The 11,831-nt window shown below is 42.4% G+C and overlaps 1 protein-coding gene across 1 annotated transcript; it reads left to right on the top strand.

Annotated features, from left to right (window-relative positions):
* Positions 1–3,024: 3,024 nt before the first annotated feature.
* Positions 3,025–11,824, top strand: LOC115569169 (integrin alpha-6-like). The gene is made up of 23 exons (XM_030397112.1): positions 3,025–3,104; positions 3,197–3,464; positions 4,103–4,225; positions 4,322–4,535; positions 5,100–5,296; positions 5,440–5,528; positions 5,633–5,760; positions 5,843–5,932; positions 6,028–6,098; positions 6,226–6,359; positions 6,442–6,588; positions 6,680–6,804; positions 7,348–7,504; positions 7,873–7,956; positions 8,043–8,122; positions 8,204–8,278; positions 8,710–8,812; positions 8,910–9,086; positions 9,175–9,255; positions 9,361–9,471; positions 10,624–10,728; positions 10,913–11,038; positions 11,660–11,824. Exons 1-23 carry the CDS (start codon positions 3,060–3,062, stop codon positions 11,708–11,710), a joined length of 2,781 nt encoding a protein of 926 aa, XP_030252972.1. The 5' UTR covers positions 3,025–3,059; the 3' UTR covers positions 11,711–11,824.
* The last annotated feature ends 7 nt before the right edge of the window (positions 11,825–11,831 follow it).

The following is an 11,831-nucleotide window of genomic DNA, read 5'->3' as shown; positions in this document are numbered from 1 at the left end:
GGATGAGGAGCACACTTTGAATTTGGACAGGCTTCGCGCGGCTTAGTGACATAATTGCACTTCAAATATGCACCAAATTTGGACACAGCCTCCGTCTTCAGCTCTTTGTCAGTTCATCTATTATGTCGTCCCCACTTCAGTCCTGTGTTCCTCATGTTCCTGCTTTTTGTTCCCTTCTTTGGTTTGTACCTTATTTAGTTTTTGTTCTTCTTTCGTTCTGCCTGCTTCTTGTGGGGTTTTTGTTTTTTGTTTTTTTGCTCTCTGCCTTTTTGTTTCTTGCCACTTTGGACTCAATTACAGCTACTTCATTAAAGCTCACCTTTGATCCTGTCATCATATTTGGGTGCTCACCTTTTTGTCTTCCTGTTGATCATACTTTTAGTTGTTGCTGGCTTTTTGTCTCGCCGTTTCCTTTTGAAATGTTGCATCTTTGGGACGGAGGCATCCTGCCATGGAGCACAGCTGTGGTTACATTAAAGTTCATTTTCTGTTTCTATTTTTTACTTAAAAAAAGGATCACAAAGGGTTTTCAAAAGTCAACACAGAATAAAAATAAATATATTACCAAAATAAATAAATCTCACAGAGAGAGTGACTAAATAACTTGAACAAGTTCTGAGAATATCCAGCTGTTTGCATGTTGAATCTTTGGTTTAGCGTTTTGCGGAGCCAGTCACAACATGGTGTCATCTTCAGACAAATTTGCTGTGACTCATGATTGACTCGAATCAAAGCGGAAATGAGTTAATATTAACTCCAGTTATTGGGTCATAAAGTCTGACACTGCAGCTTTGTTAGTGTACAGACAAACATCTCGACCACACCCTGATTGTCTGTCTGTGTTTACAATGAGCCAGTTAGCACCTTCTGAGGCCAAACCCTTTATAAGAGGGTCTACACCTCCTCTGTGCTCTCAGAGAGCACGGGCACTGCTTTGGAAAGAGCAGATTACACATTTTAATCTGAAGAAACATGGCGACGCGTTGGTACGTGGTGCATCTGTGCAGCGTCTGGCTCCTCCAGATTGCAGCCTTCAATCTGGACACCACGAACGTGCTGCAGAGAAACGGAGATCCAGGGAGCCTGTTTGGCTTTTCTGTTGCCTTCCACCAGCAGCTGAATCCTGCCAGAAGGAACCTGTGAGTGATATGTTTAACACTTATTTCATTAAGTGTTGGGTCAATTTTAAAAACTCTGTGTAACCACTTTGAGGTATTTTCCCCTCAGATTGCTGGTTGGAGCTCCACGAGCGAAACATCAGAACCAGGTGAACGTTACAGGTGTAGTTTATAAGTGTGATCTGACAACAACATCCGAGCACTGTCAGCCCATTGAGTTTGATGATAAAGGTGTGTTTACCTGTTTTATCTGACATTTTATGGGTGATCTTGATACGTTTAATGGGATGCACAAGTACTTAAATTTAAGTGCATTAATTTTAAGCTACTTGACGATTTTATTCATTACACCTGAGTGGGAAATATTGTACTCCACTGTGTTTATTTGAAAGCTGGAGTTACTGGGTGGGAACTTTTCAGATTGTGATCTTGTATTTAAAAAAAACTGAAATAAAATGTGCCAGTAAAATTAAAGGGACAGTTCACTCCATAAATCTAAATCAAAGCCTCTTATCTGTAATTGTATTTACTCAAGATAACCTTCCACCTTCCACCTCATAACCAGACTAACTGTGTCACCGTGCTGAAGGAAGCGTGCATCTACTCTCGGACGAGAGGCTCATTAAACTACATGACATACACCAAGAACAACAACTCTAACAATAACTATGATTAGGTGTTTTTAATTGTTCCAACGGAGTCCATGTCGCAGCTGTAACGATGATGGCAGTAGCAAATGATATCATGAGGATCACCATCAGAGTGATTTTGGATTTTGGGGACATTTTCTGCAATATAATGATGCAGGAGTGCTTATTCTAACTGTTGGCATTTAAGGTGCTTTTAAGATGATACTGTTGGCGACTGTAATTCAGTTAAAAGAAAATCCTCCATGAAACTGCCTCAGAACAATCTGTGTTTTTAACTTGGGTAACAAAGTGCAATCTAGTTTCATTATATTTAAGAGAAGACGCACATCTCTACGGACGGCAGCTTATAACAAAACAGTCTAGGTGGATAGACAGCACGACAGGTAAGAGGAAAAATGTGTATTTTTGATTTTCTGTTGTGAAGTGTCCCTTTAAACTAGGAATTCCCGAACCTCTATGGTTAGTTACATCTTGCGAAAATGCAATTTCTACGTAGTTGCTGTGTCTCAATTCAGGGTTTGCATCCTTTGGAGGAGCATTTGAAGGCCAATTACGTCACAATGCCGCACGAAGGCTGTTCCAATCTGAAGGCTCCTCCAAATGCTCCTTCTTTTTCCTGTTTTTGGAGGATGCACCGCTACTATCCCTCGTGGCCTCACATATCCCAGGATTCTTTGCATGCCCGAAAAATAAAGATAAAGAGAAAATGGTGACATCGCGTGGCGTAGTTGGTCACTTTCGCGGGCCTGGGCGGCAGAAATCATGACGTAAGAATAAAACATCTGGTGACGCGACCAGGAAATGTTCCAAAGGCTACACCGTCACATTTAACAACGGCTGACGCGGCTAACAAGGTCTCTCTGAAGGACTCACCTTGGAAGACCACAAAGGCCGAGTCCTTCGAAGGATGCAGACCCTGAATTGAGACACAACAATTGTCTATCCACTAAAAAAAGTTCTCTAAACTTCTGACTCATTTGAATATAAGTTTGAGGCCTGAAAAGTTAAAATATTTAACAAAAGATCCCTAAGTTTTATCCGTTGACCCTTCGGAGAGGCCCAACCCCTGACTACACTTCTGAAGTGTGTACACAGAAGTTAAAACTACTTCCAGTTACAACATTAAAATGCTGCGTACTTCAGGATTAATAATCTTACAATGTCACATTAATATACCTCGTCAACCACTGCAGAACGACTATTATTACTTGTTAGCTATCGGCTACTAGTGAGCTCAACTTTTTATATTTTTCTAGCGTTCCTTGATAGTAAAGGAATAAACAACCAGTGGATGGGAGTGCGAGTGGCGAGCCAAGGTCCGGGGAAACATATAATGGTGAGAAAAGCTCTCTGGATTTGACTCGTTTTTTTAAAAAGTTGGTAAAAAAAAAATCAGCAAACAGTAATTTTCTCATCCTCTCCTTGTAGGCCTGCGCTCATCGATACCAGCAGAAGTGCCCGCTCGCTGATAACACTTGCGTGGTGCTGACGGGTCAGTGTTACCTGTTGGGAGATGACCTGCGGGTCGGGACAGAAGAGGGCGACAGTAGGAGAGTAGTTTGTGACGAGGAGCATCTAGACAAACGTCCCATTGACCACAGCTGGTTTGCATACTGCCAACAGGGTCATGGAGCCTCTTTTGCAAAGGACGATAAATCCCTGTTATTCGGAGCGCCAGGAGCGTACAACTGGAAAGGTAAAACTAGACACAAGCTGAGTTTTGGAAAAGACAGACAGACTGGAAATTAGCTTTATTTTGTATTTCTTCATCTTTTGTTGCATTACGGCCAGAAGTTTAGTTTAAAATCTTTAAATCCTCCCCACAGTTGCCAAGCCCACCTTTGGGCTTGTTGTTAAAGTGTTCCTCTTCCTATTGTATTGCATGTCATATCGTTTTGAAGTCCTGGAACTAAAACAAAGAAGGATCATAACATATAAAAACAATAATAAATACAATGATATTTCTGGATTCAGGGTGATATTTGTGTGTGTGTGTCTCTCTCTTTTTTAAAAATTGTTTTGTTACCACGAACGGAGAAGTCGCTTGTTTTGGGCTTGTTTTATAGGCCCGCTTGCTTGTTTCTCTCGCGATATCTGGCAACACTGATCCTCCCGTGGGAGGCAGCAGAGCCCCATCGACTGCGGTGTTGCCCCCATCACCCAAGGTTGTGGTGCAAGTTCAACCGTCAGCTGATGGGGGGCTACCTACACTAGAGCTACTTGCTAACAGCAGCTAGCCACTACAGACAAAGGTGGCTACACCAAAGAGTGTAGTTAGCAGCAGTTAGCGGTTTTGTTGTTCTGTTTTTTGTTCTCATGTGCTGCCAATTGAAGGAATCGTGCGAATGGAGCCTTTGGACTTCCTGACAGACTTATACAGTGAAGATCGTCGTGAGACCGGGGATGTCCGGGCGTTTGACTCCAAACTCATTCCCCTCCAGATAAACAGCTACCTCGGTCCGTTTCAAGTTAGATCTTTCTTCATTCATTCAATAATTAACGGAGGGCTACGATGAAGATGTGCTTTTAAACGTTTCATATTCGGTCCTCCAGGATTCTCCATCGATTCCGGTCTGGCCCTCATCAGGAAGGGTGAGCTGACCATCGTATCCGGAGCGCCCAGAGGAGGTTACAGTGGCCAGGTCACTTTTCTTAAAGCGGACCCCGTGGCAAAACAAAATGTGTCCGTGGAGTTGGTCCTCTCTGGGCCGGGCCTGGCCTCCTCCTTCGGCTACGATGTGGCAGTGGTGGATCTCAACAGTGATGGGTAGGTTTGCTTTACATCTCGATGTTCTTGAGCTGGAGCTAAGATATTCAAACACCTGATTTGTTCTTTGCATGGTATTGGTACAAGCTCTATATCAGTCGGTCCATCAGTTCTGGGATGACTCACGGATGTTTTCTCATGTTTGATTTACTCTATGACCTTTTGGCAGGAAGACAGTTGGAAAGGATGCGGTCCAAAGTCAAAAATGAATCACCAGAGTTTCATGTAATTTGCTGCAGATAAAACAGGGATAGGCAACAGTGGACCCAGGATGTTTGACGGGCAAAAAACAATCAAAAGGGCACCAGCATCCACTTATCAGGCACTTTATCATGTCTTATCTCCTGTAGGGGCATCCAAGATGATGTACTTTATTCAAAATGCTAGAAAAATAAACCTTGGCTCCTTACACGCTTACACGTCACTACTTTATTTGCTTTACCACTCTGAGTTTTATCGTGCTGGCACTGTAAACTCGGCAAACAACCGAAATCAAGAAACAAACATGTCGTCCTGTTCCTGTGTTAACAATCATAAGAGTTGCCGTATCGCTGATGTTTGCAGGTGGGAGGATCTCGCTGTTGGAGCACCGCAGTTCTTTGTTAAAGACAGTTTGGTCGGCGGAGCCGTCTACGTCTACATCAACAACGGAGGGAAGAACTGGGAGAAGATTGTTCCCACGCAACTTCTTGGACCCAAAGAGTCCATGTTCGGCCTCGCGGTGGAAAACATCGGAGACGCCAACCAAGACGGTTACGGAGGTTTGCGATGTTTTAAAGATGGACACATGAATGTTAAATGAGCTGCAGCGTAGAAACAAAGGCTTTAAACAATTTGTCATTTTTGCAAACAGGCTTTAAGGAAATTTAGGACACACAGGTAAACTGATGTATTTGTTTGTCAGATATTGCCGTCGGGGCGCCATATGATGGCTCTGGTCGGGTGTACCTTTACTACGGCTCATCAGCAGGCATCCACAAAAAAGTGGCGCAGGTGAGTTTTTGGGAGGGTCGAAAAAGGCCACCAGTTCAAATGTGTAAGCGGAGATATGTAGACGGCGTGAACAGATCTTCTCATGAAGTTCTCGTGTTCTTCAGGTGCTCTCGCCAGGATCTAAAACGGTCTCTCTGTTCGGATATTCTCTGTCCGGCAACCTGGACGTGGACGACAATCAGTACCCTGATTTGGCCGTGGGATCTCTCTCTGACTCGGTCTTTGTTTACAGGTAATGTCACATCACAAACACTCAAAAACAAAGAGCAATGTCACGTCTCTGTCATTTAAATGTCGTGTTTTATCTGCTGCAGAGCGCGGCCGGTGGTCAGCGTCAGCAGCTCTCTGAGGGTGACGCCCGGTGTAATAGACCTCACAAAGGAACAGTGTCATTTACGCACGTGGTGAGATAAACAAAAAAAAAAACAAATGTGAACCAACTGCACGCTTATTGGGTTTTAATTTAAATAAACGTGTCTTTCCACAAACTTCTGTCAAGTTATTTTTCAGTCAGGGCCTGCTTCACCTACACCTACACGTCACATGCAGCATCACTCAACCTGAAACTGGGTACGGTTTTTTTTAGAGGAGTTTTCACACCTTTTTATATTTGGAAAGAGGAAACCAACATTATGTGTGTTTAGTGACGCAGAGGGAGGTATCAGGATTAGTATCTGTTTGATTTTTCTCCCCTTAGTGCTCAACTACACCTTTGAGGCCGACGCTGGGAGAAGAAAACCAAGAGTGGAGTTTCAGGGTTCGTTCAAAGGAAAGCTGGAGCTTCCTGAGCAGGGGAGAGAGATCTGTACTGACGCCAGACTCCGACTTCGGGTACTGTTTCACTGAGCAACATCCATTTATGGAGAACCGTCAAACACCAGATAAAGCAATAAAGACAATTCTTCTGTTCCAGCGTGAAATCAAAGACATGCTGCTCAGTATTCCCGTCTCTGTCAGCGTCTCTCTGTGGAGCTCCGGTCAGACGAGCCGGACCAGAGCAGGTCCGTCCAACGTCACGCCGGTCCTCAACCATTTCCAGCAAAAGAGAACCGACTCAGAGGTACAAACACACGTGTCTGTGTGCCCATGTCATCGAAACCTTTTGGACTGAATGCTTTAGAAATGAGCTTAAAGAAACCATTTCTGCACAGATCGTCCTGGTGAACGAGGGTTGTGGTCGTGACAACATCTGCCAGAGTAACATGAAGTTACAGTACAAGTTCTGCTCCAGAAACACAACACAAAACAATCAGGACGTTTTCAAATCCCTGGCAGGGTAAGCAAGAACAGAAGGCTAACAAACTGCAAAAAGTGAAATCTAAGTAAGATGAATAGTTGGTGTTTGTTTTTTGTCTGACAAGACATTCTAGGTGTCTTTTATTCTGTCTGATCAACGCTGACAATCAACAAACTAGATTGTTTAAGTCAGATTGTCTTATTTTAAACAGCTTGCCTATTTATTGAGAATAAGACCTTGTTTGTAACCTCCCCGGGCTGAACGAGGGTGTGAATTAAAGCAAATTCTCCTTCATATTGAGAAAAATTCATCCTTAATTGTATCAAGACAGACAGATTTTGTTTTTAGTCTGACAGCACCATCGTTTTAAGATATCTGTCATATTGTATCAATAAATCCTGACAGACGAAATGTTCCCGTTCTGTTAGAAGACAATTTTTCTTATTTTATTTCATATTTTTATCGCTTCATAACTTGTTTTGGAGAGCCGACTTGTTGCGGAGTTAGAAGTAACCATCTTAGGTTATAAAAGACAAAACTAAATGTGTGATTCGTGCTCCTCTGGGGGTTTTATGTCTTCAGGGAGGACGGTGTTGCGGTCCTAACTCCCTCCGATGAAGACGTCGCTCTGGAGGTCACCGTGACTAACAAGGGCGGAGACGACGCTCACCAGCCTCACTGTGTCATCCACCTCCCAGATAGTCTGCGTTACTCTTCTGTTGTCCCCAGCACAACAGCAGTAAGTGTACAACAACTGTGTGGCGGAGGAACAACATGTTAAACATCAATTTACAGTGTGCTTAAAGTGCTTCATCACAGGACATCAGAGCTACAAACACTCTTATAGAATGTGAAGAACTGCTGTAGATTAAAATATCAAACTGTATATAAGGTGAATAAAATCAGCTTTACATCTCCACCAGTAAAATCCAACACTTTAATGGATGCAACCACAATGTTAAAAACAACCAAAACATCTAACATGATAAAGTATTTGACTGAACACTATTTGTGCTGATGATAGTTGCACACTTCTTTTTGTTAAGTCGGGTTTTGCATGCAGGATTGTTTTACCTGCAGCGTCGTCACATTGTAGTTTCCTTCTAGGACACACAGACGAGCTGCACGGTCAATGAAAAAGGGACGCGAATCAACTGTGAGCTGGGGAACCCGTTCCACAGAGACGCAGAGGTGAGTTTCACCGCTCAGCTTCCTCCAGGTGTGTTTTTATCATCGCCATCTTCATCTGTGTATTCTCTTTTCTTTGCTCTCTTCAGGTGACTTTTTATGTCATGCTTGCGAAATCCAGGATCCATCTGAGTACAAAGGAAGTCAGCGTCAGTGTGCAGCTTAAAACGTGAGTGGACAGGAGGGAGAGGAAGCAGGTTTTCGTTACTGATCGATGATCATTAATACGCATGTTGTTCCTGTGATGCAGGACGAGTGTGCAGACCATACAACCAGTGGAGTCGTCCGCCAAAGTGCTTTTTGAGCTGGACCTGCAACTGTTGGGGTCGGTGCTGATTAAATTCACTGTCTTTTAAACAGTTTTATGAGATTACTGTTGTTTTGTTCATTTCAACACAGATGCAAAGAATTTCGTTTGGAGTTGGAGGCAAATATTTGTGCTTTCCACTTTCTATTTTCGCTTCATTTTGCAAATGAAGGGGCTGTCAAAGTGTGATGTGGTCAACTTTTCTTCAACTGGTCGATCAACATCAGAGTCCATAGATCAGCTACACATGCCTTGCTATCATCATATATTATAATCCGATAATATTGTACATTATTCTGATGAAAATGTCCCGGAAAAGCTTAAAAATGCACCTTGAAAAGTTGCTTCGGTTTCATCATGGAAACGGTGAAAAATTATTTGAAACTGCTTTTGAATGATTGATGAAGAAGGCGAAGTATTCAACATGAAGGCGTATCTTTGTCCATCAGAATAGCTCGGCCTTCTGAAGTGTCACTTGGGAAAAGCTCGAAGGGCGAGCGCGACATAAAATCAGTGGACGACATTGGAGCTCCGGTTCAGTATGAATTCAGGGTGAGACGTCGTTTGCTCAGTGAAAAATTCCCTTTAATTGCTTCATTTGATTTTCAGCTTATGGGAAACTTATACTGTCTTTGTGTTTTTTTAACAGATAGCAAATTTGGGCAGACCATTAAAGTCTTTCATCAACGCATCACTAAACATCTACTGGCCAAAGGAGAACTCTGCAGGAAAATGGCTTCTGTACTTGACTCAGAGCAACAGCACAGGTGTCCACTCTGTCCCCTGCTCACCTGCAGGCGAGGTCAATCCATTTAAAGATTCAAAGGTAAGAAACACCTTTTTCTCTTCTGCTATTCAAACTGTAAGCAGTGCCTGTAATAAACACGGCTAACCTGATCACGTTTGGTATCAAGGGTTGGCGTGAACCATCCAGGAGGAGACGTGAAGCTGAACCTGTTAGATCCTCACTTCTTCCAAAGGAATACAGAGTCTTGGTTAGAGATCAGTATTTTTATCATTATCATGAAGCTCAAAGGTTTTGTATTCAGTATAACGTGTGACAACAAAGTAAGGTGTTTTCTTATCTTCCTCCCTGTCAGACGTGCTCGGATGGACTGAGGTGCGTGGAGCTACGCTGCCCTCTGCTGGGTTTGGACATTACTGCAAAGATAGTTCTGCATTCACGCCTGTGGAGCGCCACTTTCACTGAGGTGTTTAATTTTTTGTAACAGTGCTTTCCTCTTATATGTTTGAAATTAATCAACTGATTGATTAACTGACAAAAAAATGTAAATAATGAACTAGAGCACAGCTGAAGTTAAAGGACAGTTACAGTGAACTTTCTTTGATTTAGGGCTGACTGTAAAAGAGCAAATGCACATTAAGGAAACTTTACTTTCATGAAGTACAGTGGCGTGCACAGACTTTTTGAAGGGCAGGGGCGAAAAGAAGGGCACTTAAGCGTGTGTTTTGGCTCCCAAGAGGGCACTTTAGTGCATGTTTTGGCTCCCAAGAGGGCAGTTTATCATGTCTTAACCAGCCAAGGGGGCAGTTTAGTGTGTTTTGCCAACCAAGAGGGCACTTTAGTGTGCGTTTTGGCTCCCAGGAGGGCACTTTAGTGCATGTTTTGGCTCCCAAGAGGGCAGTTTATCATGTCTTAACCAGCCAAGGGGGCAGTTTAGTGTGTTTTGCCAACCAAGAGGGCACTTTAGTGTGCGTTTTGGCTCCCAGGAGGGCACTTTAGTGCATGTTTTGGCTCCCAGGAGGGCACTTTAGTGCATGTTTTGGCTCCCAAGAGGGCAGTTTATCATGTCTTAACCAGCCAAGGGGGCAGTTTAGTGTGTTTTGCCAACCAAGAGGGCACTTTAGCGCGCGTTTTGGCTCCCAGGAGGACACTTTAGTGCATGTTTTGGCTCCCAGGAGGACACTTTAGTGCATGTTTTGGCTTCCAGGAGGGCACTTTAGCACGCATTTTGGAATTTTGCAATTTTAGAATCTTATCACACCTTTTTTTGCTGAAAGTTTGATTGAAAAATATATTTATGTTTCTCTTCAGCAGTGATGGAAAGAAGAGTTGCTCAGGCACTGTACCTAACGCTAGTACAAGGAACTTTATTTGTTTACTCGTTGATTCTCTTTGGAAAGAAGAAAGAAGTTAGTAGTTCTGCTTTTCTGCATCATGAGTTCTTCCACTTTTGGTAGTTTAAGTAAATCTTCCTGCTAAAACTTTTGTTTTTCTGACTTTTCACTCCACGCTGTAGTATTGCTGCTTCTACTCAAGGAAAAGATCTGAGTCTTTCTTCCACCTCTACTCAAAACTGTGATGCACCACTCATACATTTATTTTTGCCTCTGTGTTTCAGGATTACAGCTCTCTGAACTACCTGCACATCATCACGGACGCTTCGCTCAGTTTAACAAACGCTCCAGAGAATATTGGACTTAAACCAGAGGTTCATCTGACGAAGGTAAAACCATAGACGAATAAAAAGGAGGAAAGAAAGAGAAACATTTATTATTTGATAATACTTGTAATTTTCAGATTCATGTCAGTATTTGAATCTCAGGGAAGTTACTAACATCACACACAGTTCTTCTGAAGAGCCTGCAGTTCACACTGACACCTGAAGTAACCACACAGTCTGTCCGCAGGTTAAACTGACCGTGTTCCTCGAGGGAAGGTTCAGATTTTTGGTCAAAGTTGCCTGGTGGATCATCTTCCTGACGGTCATCGCGTTGCTTCTGATATTGGCGGTTTTTGTCTTCTTGTTGTGGAAGGTAACAAATGAAATGCATACACACTATACGTAACTAATTTCTAATTTTTAATTTGCATTATCTCTTCAATTTTTTTTAATAACAATATTTATTATTTGTAAATAACAATTCACTGCCACACTGCTTATAATTGTAATTATAATATTGCTGTACTTTGGCTGCTGTAGCAAACAAATTACCCCGTTTGTGGGACAATAAAGGAATACTGATTCTGAAATAATATAACATTTCTTTCAATAATGTTTGTTTGGTTGTTTCGCTCTTTCATGCATAAGTTATTAGATCAAAAGTCATATTTTTTTATGTCTGTTTTAATCTTAAACAAGTGGAAAATCATGCCAAATGTGCAATTCTGATCTTAGTCTTTCACTCGGTATCAAGTATTATCGATGTATGATTCAGGGGAACCTTTTCTTTTCTTTATGTTGCCGTGTAATTTTGTAGAAACATCAGTGGCCTTAATGAACTGTGAAGACGTGCAGATAAAGGACATTTTATGCACACTGACTTTGCTTTGAGAGACTTGCTGCTACGTGTTTTGAGTGAATTAACTTTTCATTCATTAATAATTTGTCTGAAGTGATGAACGCTGTGTTGACTCATGTTTTCTGTCTTTATCAGCGTGGCAGCTTTAAATGCCTCCCTCAGAACAAGAAGCTGTCAACTGAATGAGATCCAAACTGCTCACCTGAGAGGCCAACAGGAGAAAACCAAGTGAACGTGATCAGGCTTTGATTCTGACTCATCTGCAGCACGTGCACAATATTTTAAATCAGATTAAATCAGATTTTAT

The sequence above is a fragment of the Sparus aurata genome, chromosome 18 (genome assembly GCF_900880675.1).
Source record: "Sparus aurata chromosome 18, fSpaAur1.1, whole genome shotgun sequence".
NCBI lineage: Eukaryota > Metazoa > Chordata > Actinopteri > Spariformes > Sparidae > Sparus > Sparus aurata.
The sequence above is the reverse complement of the archived record's forward strand: the minus strand, read 5'-3'. Positions and strand labels throughout refer to the sequence as shown.